Source organism: Euleptes europaea, chromosome 4 (genome assembly GCF_029931775.1).
Source record: "Euleptes europaea isolate rEulEur1 chromosome 4, rEulEur1.hap1, whole genome shotgun sequence".
NCBI lineage: Eukaryota > Metazoa > Chordata > Lepidosauria > Squamata > Sphaerodactylidae > Euleptes > Euleptes europaea.
Genome location: NC_079315.1, coordinates 8,987,551 through 8,999,570, shown reverse-complemented (window position 1 = coordinate 8,999,570; position 12,020 = coordinate 8,987,551). Strand labels below are relative to the sequence as shown.

General features: G+C 47.8%; 1 protein-coding gene across 2 annotated transcripts in view; it reads right to left on the bottom strand.

Moving 5' to 3' along the window:
• Nucleotides 1-217: 217 nt before the first annotated feature.
• Nucleotides 218-12,020, bottom strand: part of ADGRL3 (adhesion G protein-coupled receptor L3) — a 496,674-nt gene continuing 484,871 nt past the window's right edge. For both annotated transcript variants that reach the window (XM_056849204.1, XM_056849205.1), the window contains one exon: nucleotides 218-360. In XM_056849204.1, the coding sequence (XP_056705182.1) occupies nucleotides 293-360 (68 nt within the window). In that variant the 3' untranslated portion in view covers nucleotides 218-292. The remainder of the gene's footprint in view (nucleotides 361-12,020) is intronic.

Genomic DNA, 12,020 nt, shown 5'->3' with positions numbered 1-12,020 from the left:
GGTCCCTTATCGGAGGAAACACTCGTGTGGCAAAAACCAGAAGCAGGTGTATTTGCCTGTGCGTCTGTTCTGCCACCCAGTGTGATGCGCACTGACACTAGATACATTTTTGTACATCGCGACGGGACCATCAAGTTGTGTAGGTACCTGGCACCTTTTAGCGGAAGTATCCTCAGTGTATAAATAAGAGCAAAGAAACCCCCCGAGTACTTTGTGTTATGTGTTACATATTACACATAGAAAGAGAGAGCGCGAGATCCACCCGGAAACTGTGCAGGTCTTCCTGGCGTAACTAGATGATGCTGTCTTCCATTAGGACTCTTCGAAAGACGGGCTCGTGTCTCACTGTCGTTCCGAGATCTGTTAAAAACACAAAGGTGAACCGCACGATAAAGTGAAGTAGCAATCTTTCCCACTACGTACTGGAGACAAAATTAAACAGTAATGTAATGCATTCATTGCATTTTATTTATTTGAATACTTATACCCCGCTTCTCTTCCTCACGGGGACCCAAAGCAGCTTATAGCAATGTGCTTTCTCCGTTGTGGCCCCCACCTTATGGAATGGCCTGCCTACTGTTGCCAACCTCCAGGTACCCAACAAACAAACCTCTGTCAAGTAGTATCTGGGAGTATAATTTGTTAATAATTTATAACAAATCTCTTTAAATGAAATTACCCATATTCAGGTTGCTAATTCACCAGGGACAGCTCCAAATTATATACAGCTTCAGCTATTTACATTTATAATTGAAACAGAAAACTTACAGATGACGCGTCACAGTTAATACAGTGATCGTCCCAAACAAATAAGCTAACCCAACAGGTAGTGTTCTGCATTACAGATAATGGGTGTTATCACACGAAGGAAAATTGCGCGTCCTCACCGCCCGTAAATTAATCCGTTTAGGAAATTCCTCCCTGCACTTCCCCCTGCTGATGCTTGCAACACTGGGGTCCAAGACGTAACATTGTCCCTACGCACCAGATCTCATGTAGCGTGCTTTTCGAAGGGGGAGGAGCGGGAGAGTGCCGCGTCATTGAAACGTCGTGGTGCTTTCCCGCGCCCTACCTTTTTTTAATCCCCCGTGCATGGGTGTTAACGTTGGAACGTGGTGATGTAGGGCCAAAGAGCCATTGGGCCAAAGAGCCTTTGGGCCAAAGAGATTGGCTGGCTACCCTGTGCTTCTTAATTTGAATTATCATCATACTTTACCTTTTTTTTTTTAGCTTCTTGTGGGATGCAAAGAAAAAGAAATCGATTTATGGAGCTGGACTGTTTGTACCAAAGGCCCTATGTCCTTTTGTCCCAGCGTTCCTTCCTCCCAATGCTAGATTCAAATAACCGGGTTAAAAAAAAAAAGAGTAAGTGGAAGGAGGTGAAATGGCCACGGGGAAACATGAACTGGAAAGGGGGGTGAAGTCAGCGAGGGGTAACATGTGAAAAGTGGGTGTTGAGGCTGGGATTCGCAGCAAAGCTCTGAACCCTTCGCCCCTACGGAAAAGATGTCATGGAGACGGAGGAAAAAAATAATTCGTGGGAAAAGGGTTTCCGGAAAGTATGACTTTTTTGCTCTTTGGAAATGGCTCCACAACCAAACGGGGGAAAAAGGTGCGGTGAGTCCTGAAAATACGGCTTTTAAACAGCCCGGAAAACGTTTTGGACACTTGGTGCGTTGATCCCCATTGTTATGTGAGGGTGTTCTGTGAAGTTGTATATAATTTGGAACTGTCCCTGGTGAATTAGCAACCTGAATATGGGTAACTTCATTTAAAGAGATTTGTTATAAATTATTAACAAGTTATACTCCCAAGTAGAAGGTACTACTTGACAGAGGTTTGTTCATTGGACATCTTAGTACCTTTATTCCCCTTTATGATCATTGGTTTAACCTCCAGGTACCAGCTGGAGATCTCCTGCTATTACAACTGATCTCCAGCAGACATAGATCAGTTCCCCTGGAGAAAATGTCCGCTTTGGCAATCAGACTCTACGGCATCGAAGTCCCTCTCCTCCCCAAACCCCACCCTCCTCAGGCTACTCCCCAAGAACCTCCCGCCGGTGGTGAAGAGGGACCTGGCAACCTAAGGCCTAGATAGGGTTGCCAGGTCCCTCTTGGCCACTGGAGGGAGGTTTTAGGGGCAGAGCCTGAGGAGGGCGGGAGGGGCTCCCATGCCATAGGGGCTTCCATGCCATAGAGTCCAATGGCCAAAGCGGCCATTTTCTCCAGGGGAACTGATCTTTATTGGCTGGAGAGCAGTTGTAATAGCAGGAGATCTCCAGCTAGTACCTGGAGGCTGGCAACCCTAGGCCTAGATGGTTGGGGCGGAAATCAAAGCAAGTGGAACGGTTAACTTAGTATCTTCCCCGTCTCCAGGCCACCAAGCGTCGCTCTTCCTCTTCCTCCTGCCGCCATGGCTGGCTTTGTGTTGGCTTCACAATAGGGGAAGAGAAAAGCCAGGCCTAACCAGGACACCGCTGTGCCGGCGCTTCTCTCTCCAAGGCCAGCCTTTAGAAAGGCCCCCACAATCTCAAGAGACAAATGGAATCAAATAATAAATATTAAGATATGTGAGAGGTTGGAGATTCAATAGGACCCCAACAGATGAGTGATGAGTAGTACAACAAGTACCGAACGCAACCGAGGGAACGAAGGGAAAAAAAGGAACGGTGACTCTAGCGGGAAAGGCACGAAACAGATTCCTTGCAAGAAGACACAGCTAGCTGTATTCCACTTCAGCGCTTGGTACATTTAAGGCACAAACACTTGAATCAGTGTTCTGACCTTGAATAAGGAAGTTAATAAATAGATATACATTTGAATTAATAACAGTGTTATGAATGGGGGGTGGAGGGAGAACTCAGGAACGACTGCTGCTTCTGTTCATAGGTAAAAGTTGTACACAGGAACACAAACATGGATTTTGAAGAAGAAGAAGAAGAGTGGTTTTGATATGCTGACTTTCTCTCCCACTTAAGGCAGAATCAACCGGCTTCCAATCGCCTTCCCTTCCCCTCCCAACAGACACCCTGTGAGGTAGGTGAGGCTGAGAGAGCTGTGACTAGCCCAAGGTCACCCAGCTGGCTTCGTGTGGAGGAGCGGGGAAACAAATCCAGTTCACCAGATTAGCCTCCGCCGCTCGCGTGGAGGAGTGGGGAATCAAACCCGGTTCTCCAGATCAGAGTCCACCGCTCCAAACCACCGCTCTTAACCACTACACCACACCGGCTCTCTTTTGTCCTTCCTCCGTGTGCTTACCGGCTTCCTTAGGAAACTTTTGCCTGTGGATGATCTCCCAGAAAACACCATTCTGGTTATACTGGTTGTAGTTCTTAGCTTATCAGGGAGCCGACAGGGAGCCAACCTCCAGGTACTAGCTGGAGATCTCCTGCTATTACAACTGATCTCCAGCCGACAGAGATCAGTTCAGCTGGAGAAAAGGGCCGCTCTGGCAATTGGACTCTATGGCACTGAAGTCCCTCCCCTCCCCAAACCCCGCCCTCCTCAGGCTCTGCCCCAAATAGGGTTGCCAATCTCCAGGTAATAAAAAAACTCTAGTGCTGTATCACAAAGTATAAGGGAAAAAAACAGCACACGGGCTCTCTATGTTGTAACACACTGTGTTATAATAAATATTACAATGAACAATTCTCATTTTCTTTTTACATATATACCGTATACACATTAATCAAGAACTATATGCAAGCAAAGTGCATCATACATATAAAAGGCTCTTGTATAGTTGAAAGCGAAAGAGACCGAGATATATGAAGCTCCCAAAGAATGGTGAAAATTCACGCTGTGATGAGACGCCTAAAGCAAGAGCGATAACGTTGCTGTGTGATCAATGGAGAGCGTCCTGGGTCACAGCAATAGCCCGAGGGCTGATAGAAATCTTCACCGTTGGACTCTATGGCAGTGAAGTCCCTCCTCTCCCCAAACCCCACCCTCCTCAGGCTCCGCAAAGAGGGACCTGGCAACCCTAGGTTCTAGGCATAGGGTTGCCAACCTCCAGGTACTCGCTGGAGAACTCCTGCTATTACAACTGGACTCCAGCCAACAGAGATCAGATCACCTGGAGAAAACGGCTGCTCTGACAATTGGACTCTGTGCCATTGTAGTCCCTCCCCTCTTCAAACCACGCCCTCCTCAATCTCCACCCGAAAAGTATCCAGGAATTTCCCAGCCTGGAGCTGGCAACCCTATCTAGGCACCACTATCCCATAAAGAGGTGAACTACAAGCAATCGGGTGTGTTATCCTTGATGAGCACACCTGGCTATCGAACTCTGCCAGCTCGTCCTCAATGACTACAATTTCAGAGATTGCACGGTTACATGAGCCAGATTTTAAAATGCTTCCTCCACTCTTGACCTTTACAGGCTCTCCCATACCTGAGATATACTGTTGACCTGATCTTTGCCTTGGCCATTGGACTCTATGGCATCGAAGTCCCTCCAGTCCCCAAACCCCGCCCTCCTCAGGCTCCACCCCAAAACCTCCTGCCAGTAACAAAGAGGGACTTGGCAACAACCCTACTCAGGTATTCTCTTGCATCGGCTGGCCTTCTGGCCTCCCTTTAAATGAATATTTCCCCCCTTCTCTCTTTTCTCAGTACTGGTGACGGCTCTTTGTATAGGGTGAAGTGGGCTCTGGCTGAAGAGTTTGCCAATCGATTCGTCATTCCAGTACCACAAGACGGTTGTTTGTCCTCTAAGGAGACAATCGATCTCAAGACTTGTGAAGGGTGGCTGTGAGTGGGGTTTTGTTTTGGCCACTCTTGCAGATGGTGGTTTGTGTACCTGCTTCTAAATATCCGCCCCCCTAGGGTTGCCAGGTCCCTCTTCACCACCGGAGGGAGGTTTTTGGGGTGGAACCTGAGGAGGGTGGGGTTTGGGGAGGGAAGGTCCTTCAATGCCATAGAGTCCAATTGCCGAAATGGCCATTTTCTCCAGGTGAACTGATCTCTATCGGCTGGAGTTCAGTTGTAACAACAGGAGATCTCCAGCTTGTACCTGGAGGTTGGCAACCCTACCCCCCGTCTTCACAAATGTTCATGTACACAATTGTTTCCTTCGGAGTAAAAAGAAAACAAAACACGATATAGATGCCATGCGGGTTTCAGAATACAGACTGTGTCCTGGGAGAGAGCCCCGTGGAGCAGAGTGGTACGCTGCAGTACTGCAGTCCAAGCTCTGCTCACGACCTGAGTTCGATCCCAACAGAAGTCGGTTTCAGGTAGCCGGCTCAAGGTTGACTCGGCCTTCCATCCTTCCGAGGTCGGTCAAATGAGGACCCAGCTTGCTGGGGGTAAAGGGAAGATGACTGGGGAAGGCACTGGCAAACCACCCCGTAAACCAAGTCTGCCTAGGAAACGCCGGGATGTGACGTCACCCCATGGGTCAGGAATGACCCGGTGCTTGCACAGAGGACCTTTACCTTTTACCTGGGAGAGAAAGTTAGAAAAGGGATGAAATTTCCGAAGAAGATTCAAAACGACTTTGGAAGCTCAACAGAGAACTGCCCCCCTCCGGTGAACTAAATGGGCAAGCCTTTGACAGCGGAGACATTCCTTATACCCGTGAGCATCTCTTCCCCGGAGAGAATTCTTTGTACCCTTTCCAAAGATCAGGAGACAGAGAGACTCACACGGATCAGAGAAATCTTGTACTTGACAGAAGCCACATTCAAATGATCTCTGCGGTAGAGAGGACATGAAGAGCCCCTATCTTACAACGTCTGGAGGCATGATCATAGGGGACTTTAGACATTCCAGTAGGGGAGCCGGCTAATCTTTTCCAGCGACAGACCAAAAAGAATCCTGCGGCACCTCAAAGACTAAGACACTTGTAGCGTAATCTTTCATGGGCCACAGCAAACCTGCAAAAGTTTAGGCTTGATAGTTCTCGAGACATCTTTGGAGTAAGGTGCTAAGCTGCACGAAACCCTTAAAATATGCAGAAATCTGGGTAAGGAAGAAGTTCCCCTCCAAAACCCCAACTTCCTCAAAGTCAGGGTTGCTAGGGTTGCCAACCTCCAGGTGGTGGCTGGAGATCTCCTGCTGTTACAACTGATCTCCGGCCGATAGAGGTCAGATCGCTTGGAGAAAATGACCGTTTTGCCAATTGGACAGTATGGCATTGAGCCCCCCGCCCCTTGAAATGCCATTTTGTAACTGGCAGTAGTGCTTTCTTTGAGAGAAAAGTCTCTCTCCCCCCCCCCAGCGGAAACCCAAGTTCCCAGTCAAAAAGCATTTTAAAAAATAAAACGGAGCTCCCTAAAAGGAATGGGAGAGGGAGGGGGAAAAAATCCAAGCCTCGTTTCTAAATGCCTTTCTTCCATGCAGAAAGAACTCCAAGGTAGCAGGAAGCATTTGAATCCTCGCCTCTTGACATGCTGCTTTGTAATTGGCTGTAGTTCTTTCTGTGAGAGAAACGTCCTGCCCCCAAGTTTCCATGTCCCGTGCTTTGTCTAGTTGCCCTAAATCTTGGGCTTACTTGTTTCAATGCAATGACAAATCATAGTTTTCCAGCAAACTGAGAAGCAAGGAAGGGGATCACAATGTGCAAAGTGAGAAAGTGGGGAAGTTTTGCAACCCTGAGGCTTAGGGTTGCGAACTCTAGGTAGGGAAATACCTGGAGATTTTGGGGGGTGGAGCCTGAGGAGGGCGGGGTTTGGATAGGGGAGGGACTTCAATGGAGTATAATGCCATAGTCCACCTTCCAAAGTGGCCATTTTCTCCAGGTGAACTGATCTCTGTCACCTGTTGTAGATTTACCAACCTCAAGGTGGAGCCTGGAGTAATCCTGGAATTACAACTGATCTCTGAACTACAGAGATCGGTTCCCTTTAGGGTTGTCAGCTACGGGTTGGGAAATACCTGGAGATTTTTGGGGCGGAGCCTGAGGAGGGCAGGGTTTGGGGAGGGGAGGGACTTCAATGCCACAGAATCCAGTTGCCAAAGCTGCCATTTTCTCCAGGGGAACTGATCTCTGTTTGCCTGGAGATCAGTTGCAGGAGATCTCCAGCTGCCACCTGGAGGTTGGCAAGCTTACCGAGGCTCCTTCCAGGCTCATTTGCGTAATGCCAAACGATTGCTTGGCATTACATCTAGGCCAAATGTCTGACTGGCACCGGATTATCTGCCTTACTGACTCTGAGCTGTAGACTTTGGGATCGGGCTCTTAATCATATAACCAAGGGTATTGATTTATAGTCTCACTCTGAGGATGATAAAGCGACTCATCTGCTCTGCTGCATAACCGTGAGCACGAACCGTTGAGATTGCTAAATAACAATTTTAAAGACCGGGGGCTCAGAACACATTCAGTTCTTTAGAGTCATTTACTAAATGTCATGCGTTATTGCTGTATAGGTAAGAATTAAGATATGTTCCCACTCTATGAGATTTTGATGACACCAACTGGCAAAATGCCGAATGTCATTTTTTTTTGCATTTTAATAAAGGTTTACGAACATTAGTTGCGTGAAAAAGGCTGTTAACAGTGCGATAACTCAATGATCCGTTTCACAGTTTAGCTACTCCACCCTAGCAAGCAAGACGCTACCTCCAAACTTGCCTTAAAATCAGGTTTATTAAATTTTAGCACCTGACCTGGGTCTACTAAACTCTTGGCCACCCTTTCAGTGCGGGCTCCTTCAGTGGCTACCCCAAAGGGTTTGCCAGTGTTTGGGTTGTGCCAGCTGGCTCCAAGCTTAGAGCAATAGAAGAGCAGTTCTTCACTTATCCTTGCTGGCACACCAATATGGGCAAAGAGATGCTGCCCATGAAGATCTGGCCATCTGTCAGCAATGCTGATTCTATAACCATAAGCAGATGATGAGAGGGAATGCATCTTGGACATCTTCTGGGCATGTAGTGGGGGGTCACTGGGGGTGTGGGGGGAGGTAGTTGTAAATTTCCGGCATTGTGCAGGCGGTTGGACTAGATGACCCTGGTGGTCCCTTCCAACTCTATGATTCTAAGATCATTCCTTGTGCCGAGCAGTGTGAGGATTTATACCTCGATTCCAACATAGAAGAGTTTCCTCTCCAGGAACTTGGATCAGTCAGCCTGAAGTATGAGGTCTGCTTACCTCTCTCTACCTTTAGATACCTTAGGGCTAAACTAGAGGTGATGGTATCCACATGTCTGCCCTATTGCCAACCTCCTGGTGAGGTCTGAAACTCTCCCAGAATTACAACTATCTCTAGAGAATAGTTCCCCTGGAGAAAATGCCTGCTTTGGTGGGTGGCATCATACCCCAAGGTTCCCCCTTCCCAGGCTCCACCCCAAAATCTCCAGGAATTTCCCACCCTGGAATTGGCAATCCTAGATACCCTCCTCATTGTACTCTAGGGTTCCCAACCTCCAGGGGGTAGCTGGAGATATGCTATTACAACTGGTCTCCAGGTAGGGTTGCCAAGTCCCTCTTTGCCACCGGTGGGAGGTTTTTTGAGCAGAGCCTGAGGAGGGGGGGGTTGAGGAGGGGAGAGACTTCAATGCCATAGAGTCCAATTGCCAAAGTGGCCATTTTCTCCAGGTGAACAGATCTCTATTGGCTGGAGATCAGTTGTAATCGCAGGAGATCTCCAGCCAGTACCTGGAGGTTGGCAACCCTATCTCCAAGTGACAGAGATCAATTCACCTGGAGAAAATGGGAAGATTAATTCTCTTCTCCCCTAACCTTTCTGTGCTCTATAGTTTTAGTTAGAGTTGCCAACCTTCAGGTACTAGCTGGAGATCTCCTGCTATTACAACTGATCTCCAGCCGATCGATATCAGTTCACCTGGAGAAAATGGCCGCTTTGGCCATTGGACTCTATGGCATTGAAGTCCTTCCCCTCCCCAAACCCCACCCTCCCCAGGCTCCGCCCCCAAACCTCCCAATGGTGGGAAAGAGGTACCTGGCAACCCTAGTTTTAGTTTCTGTCCTCCTTACGGTTGCCAACCTCCAGGTAGTGTTAGAGAAACCTGACACCTCTGAGTTCAGTACAAGAAAGTAGATCAAAAATTAACGCAGAACTGCAAGAGTACAACTGACCATCTATATTGTGTCTCACAACTTAATTCTTATAGTTACCTAACATAAATAAGGCACAGCGCACAAAAAATACTCTTAATGCAGCATCAGAGAGTCGATACAGTGATCCTCATAGGTATCACAAAAGTCCAAAAGTAATCCTCTAAGGAATAACACCAATATCCTCTTCTTTGTTTAGCAGGAGAGTATGCACTTCTCCAGGAAGGCAATGACTACTCTCAAGAACTCCTCGTTTCGAATCGCAAGCTTCTGCCTTCCTCGGTTCCTCAACAGAGAACTCTCCTTCAGCGTGATCAATTTTCTAACATGCAGTCGTTTCATTTTACAGACCTATCGCCATGTTGCAAAAATTGCAAAATCCGACCAATAGAGACCAGTTCATCTGAAGAAAATGGCCACTTTGGCAATTGGAATCTATGGCATCAAAGTCCCTCCCCTCCCCAAACCCCACCCTCCTCAGGCTCCACCCCAAAAACCTCCCGCTGGTGCCAAAGAAGGACCTGGCAACCCAATTTTAATTTCTGTCCTCCTCTGCCCAGTTCACTTCCCACAGAATATCCCTCTGCCCATTTTTGGTCGGGTTTCACTAGTGCCTGAAGTTTCTCTATGAAATATCAGAGGCTGACGTGAACGTTGATCAAACGTTGGGGCGAGGCTTCTCGAGCTTCGCCGGCACCGCGGCCAATCCACTTTTCAATTAACGTGAAATTACTTCTGCAATTATCGCAACGGCCGTGGGTAATTCTGGAAGGAAGTTCTGGCCAGGATCGCTCGACATGGAAACGCCGGGTTTCCAGTCACCGCTTCTCGTAACAATGTTTTACAGCAATCAAAGTAGGTTCGGTTTTGTCAGAGCGGATACATGGCAAACAGAACAGCGCGTTAACAATTTCCATATTTTGACAGGCAGATGTTTAGCTTTCGTGCAGCCGAGGCCCAAATTAAATTCTGCCTTGCAGGTAAGCGGAGAGGCAGGATAAAAAAAAAAATCCGTCTTATTGCAATCATCATCTTATCCCCAGTGAATTTCTGTCAATGGCAGCAGACTCGGAAGAGCTGCATCGTAATATCTCTTCGATACAATTCGCTTCCAAAACTCCGGGCACTTTGCACACTTGACAATTACCTTTCCAAGCGCTCTGAATATTCTGTATCGCTGCCATTCTTCCCCCTGTCTCTTGGGTGGCAAAAGTCAGCGCAGCTTCAGAGGGGAGGCATGAGTTCAGACGTCACCGGATGTCATAGTTCGGGAAGTTGAAGTGGGGGCTGTTGGATGTTGGAATGGCCAAAGCCCTGGGGGTGATGGTCCAGCAAATGAAAACCGGAAACCATGGTTTAGAAAGGCTTGTGCTAACTTGGGTTTGATGTGATGTAAGAATTGACCTAATACACTGCTTGATGTATCCACATCCTTAAGAGCCCGGCATACAACAGAAGGTGAGGCAGTGAAGCCAGGTTTTAACATATAAGAAGCAAAGAAATTTACAGGGAGTTTCACTGTACTAGAAGGGCTTTTCGATATTTCTTACCGCCCATTATGATATGATTATATTATTAGGTTGTGTGTTAAGTTATAATTTTATACTGACCGCTGGGGAAGGCCTTTCCAGGCCGAAACGCGTCTGGTCCTTTCTGGATCTCAAATTGGTCAATGAAAGAATGTACATCGCAGTTGTTCATGTTTGTATTTATTGAATGAGTAAGTTTTTGTCTGTACTAGGAGTTTTATGCTTTTAATCTATATGTGCACCTGATTAAAATTTATATATTTGAATGGACAAACCACCATTAAAGCAGGAGCTCCTTCTGCCTCCTTCACCATGGAAAACCGTTTGCAAGTGCCTGCAGAAGTTTTATTACATCTTGCATGTTTTGGAAAATGTGACACGTTCCTAGGGAAATACCTGGAGGATTTTGGGGCAGAGCCTGAGGAAGGAAGGGTTTGGGGAGTGGAGGGACTTCAATGCCATAGAGTCCAAAGTGGCCATTTTCTCCAGGGGAACAGATCTCTACTGGCTGGAGACCAGTTGTAATTTCAGGAGATCTCCAGCTAGTACCTGGAGGTTGGCAACTCTAGGTGGGAGTCCCTGCCCACAGTCTGAAGTGGCACAGTCCAGACCCAGGTTCATCATTTTAGTGAGACTGAGGTCTTCAACAGAGTCTCTCATTTCTTCATTCAAACTATATTCAGGTAGGGATGCCAGGCCCCTGTTATGAAGGGAGGTTTCCTGCTGGTATAGGGTTGCCAGGTTCCTCTTCACCACTGGCGGGAGCTTTTTGGGGCGGAGCCTGAGGAGGGCGGGGTTAGGGGAGGGGCTTCAATGCCATAGAGTCGAATTGCCAAAGTGGCCATTTTCTCCAGGTGAGCTGATCTCTATCGGCTGGAGATCAGTTGTAATAGCAGGAGATCTCCAGCTAGTACCTGGCGGTTGGCAACCCTATGCTGCTAGCCTTTGTTGCCTGCTGCTGCTCAGAGCAGTTGTGGAAGAAAAATAAGAAAAACTAGCTATATCGGTTGGATTGCTAGTTCCCTGGAAAACCATAGAGTTTTTGACACTTCCTAGAGCTACCCTGTGGCACTTCTGGGTTTTCCTCGGAAGTGATGTAGGGACGCAGTCAATGTCACGTAGGGTTGCCAGCTATGGGTTGGGAAATACCTGGAGATTTTGGGGGTCGGGCCTGAGGAGGGCAGGGTTTGGAGAGGGGAGGGGCTTCAATGCCATAGAGTCCAATGGCCAAAGCGGCCCTTTTGTTCAGGTGAACTGATCTCTATCGGTTGGACAGCAGTTGCAATAGTAGGAGATCTCCAGCTACTACCTGGAGGTTGGCAACCCTAAGGAGGACAGAAACTCAAACTAAGGTTGCCAGCTCTGGGTTGGGAAATACCTGGAGATTTTGGAGGTGAAGCCTGGAGAAGGCGGGGTTTGGGGAGGGACTTCAATGCTATAGAGTACAACTGCCAAACTCCTGGAGAT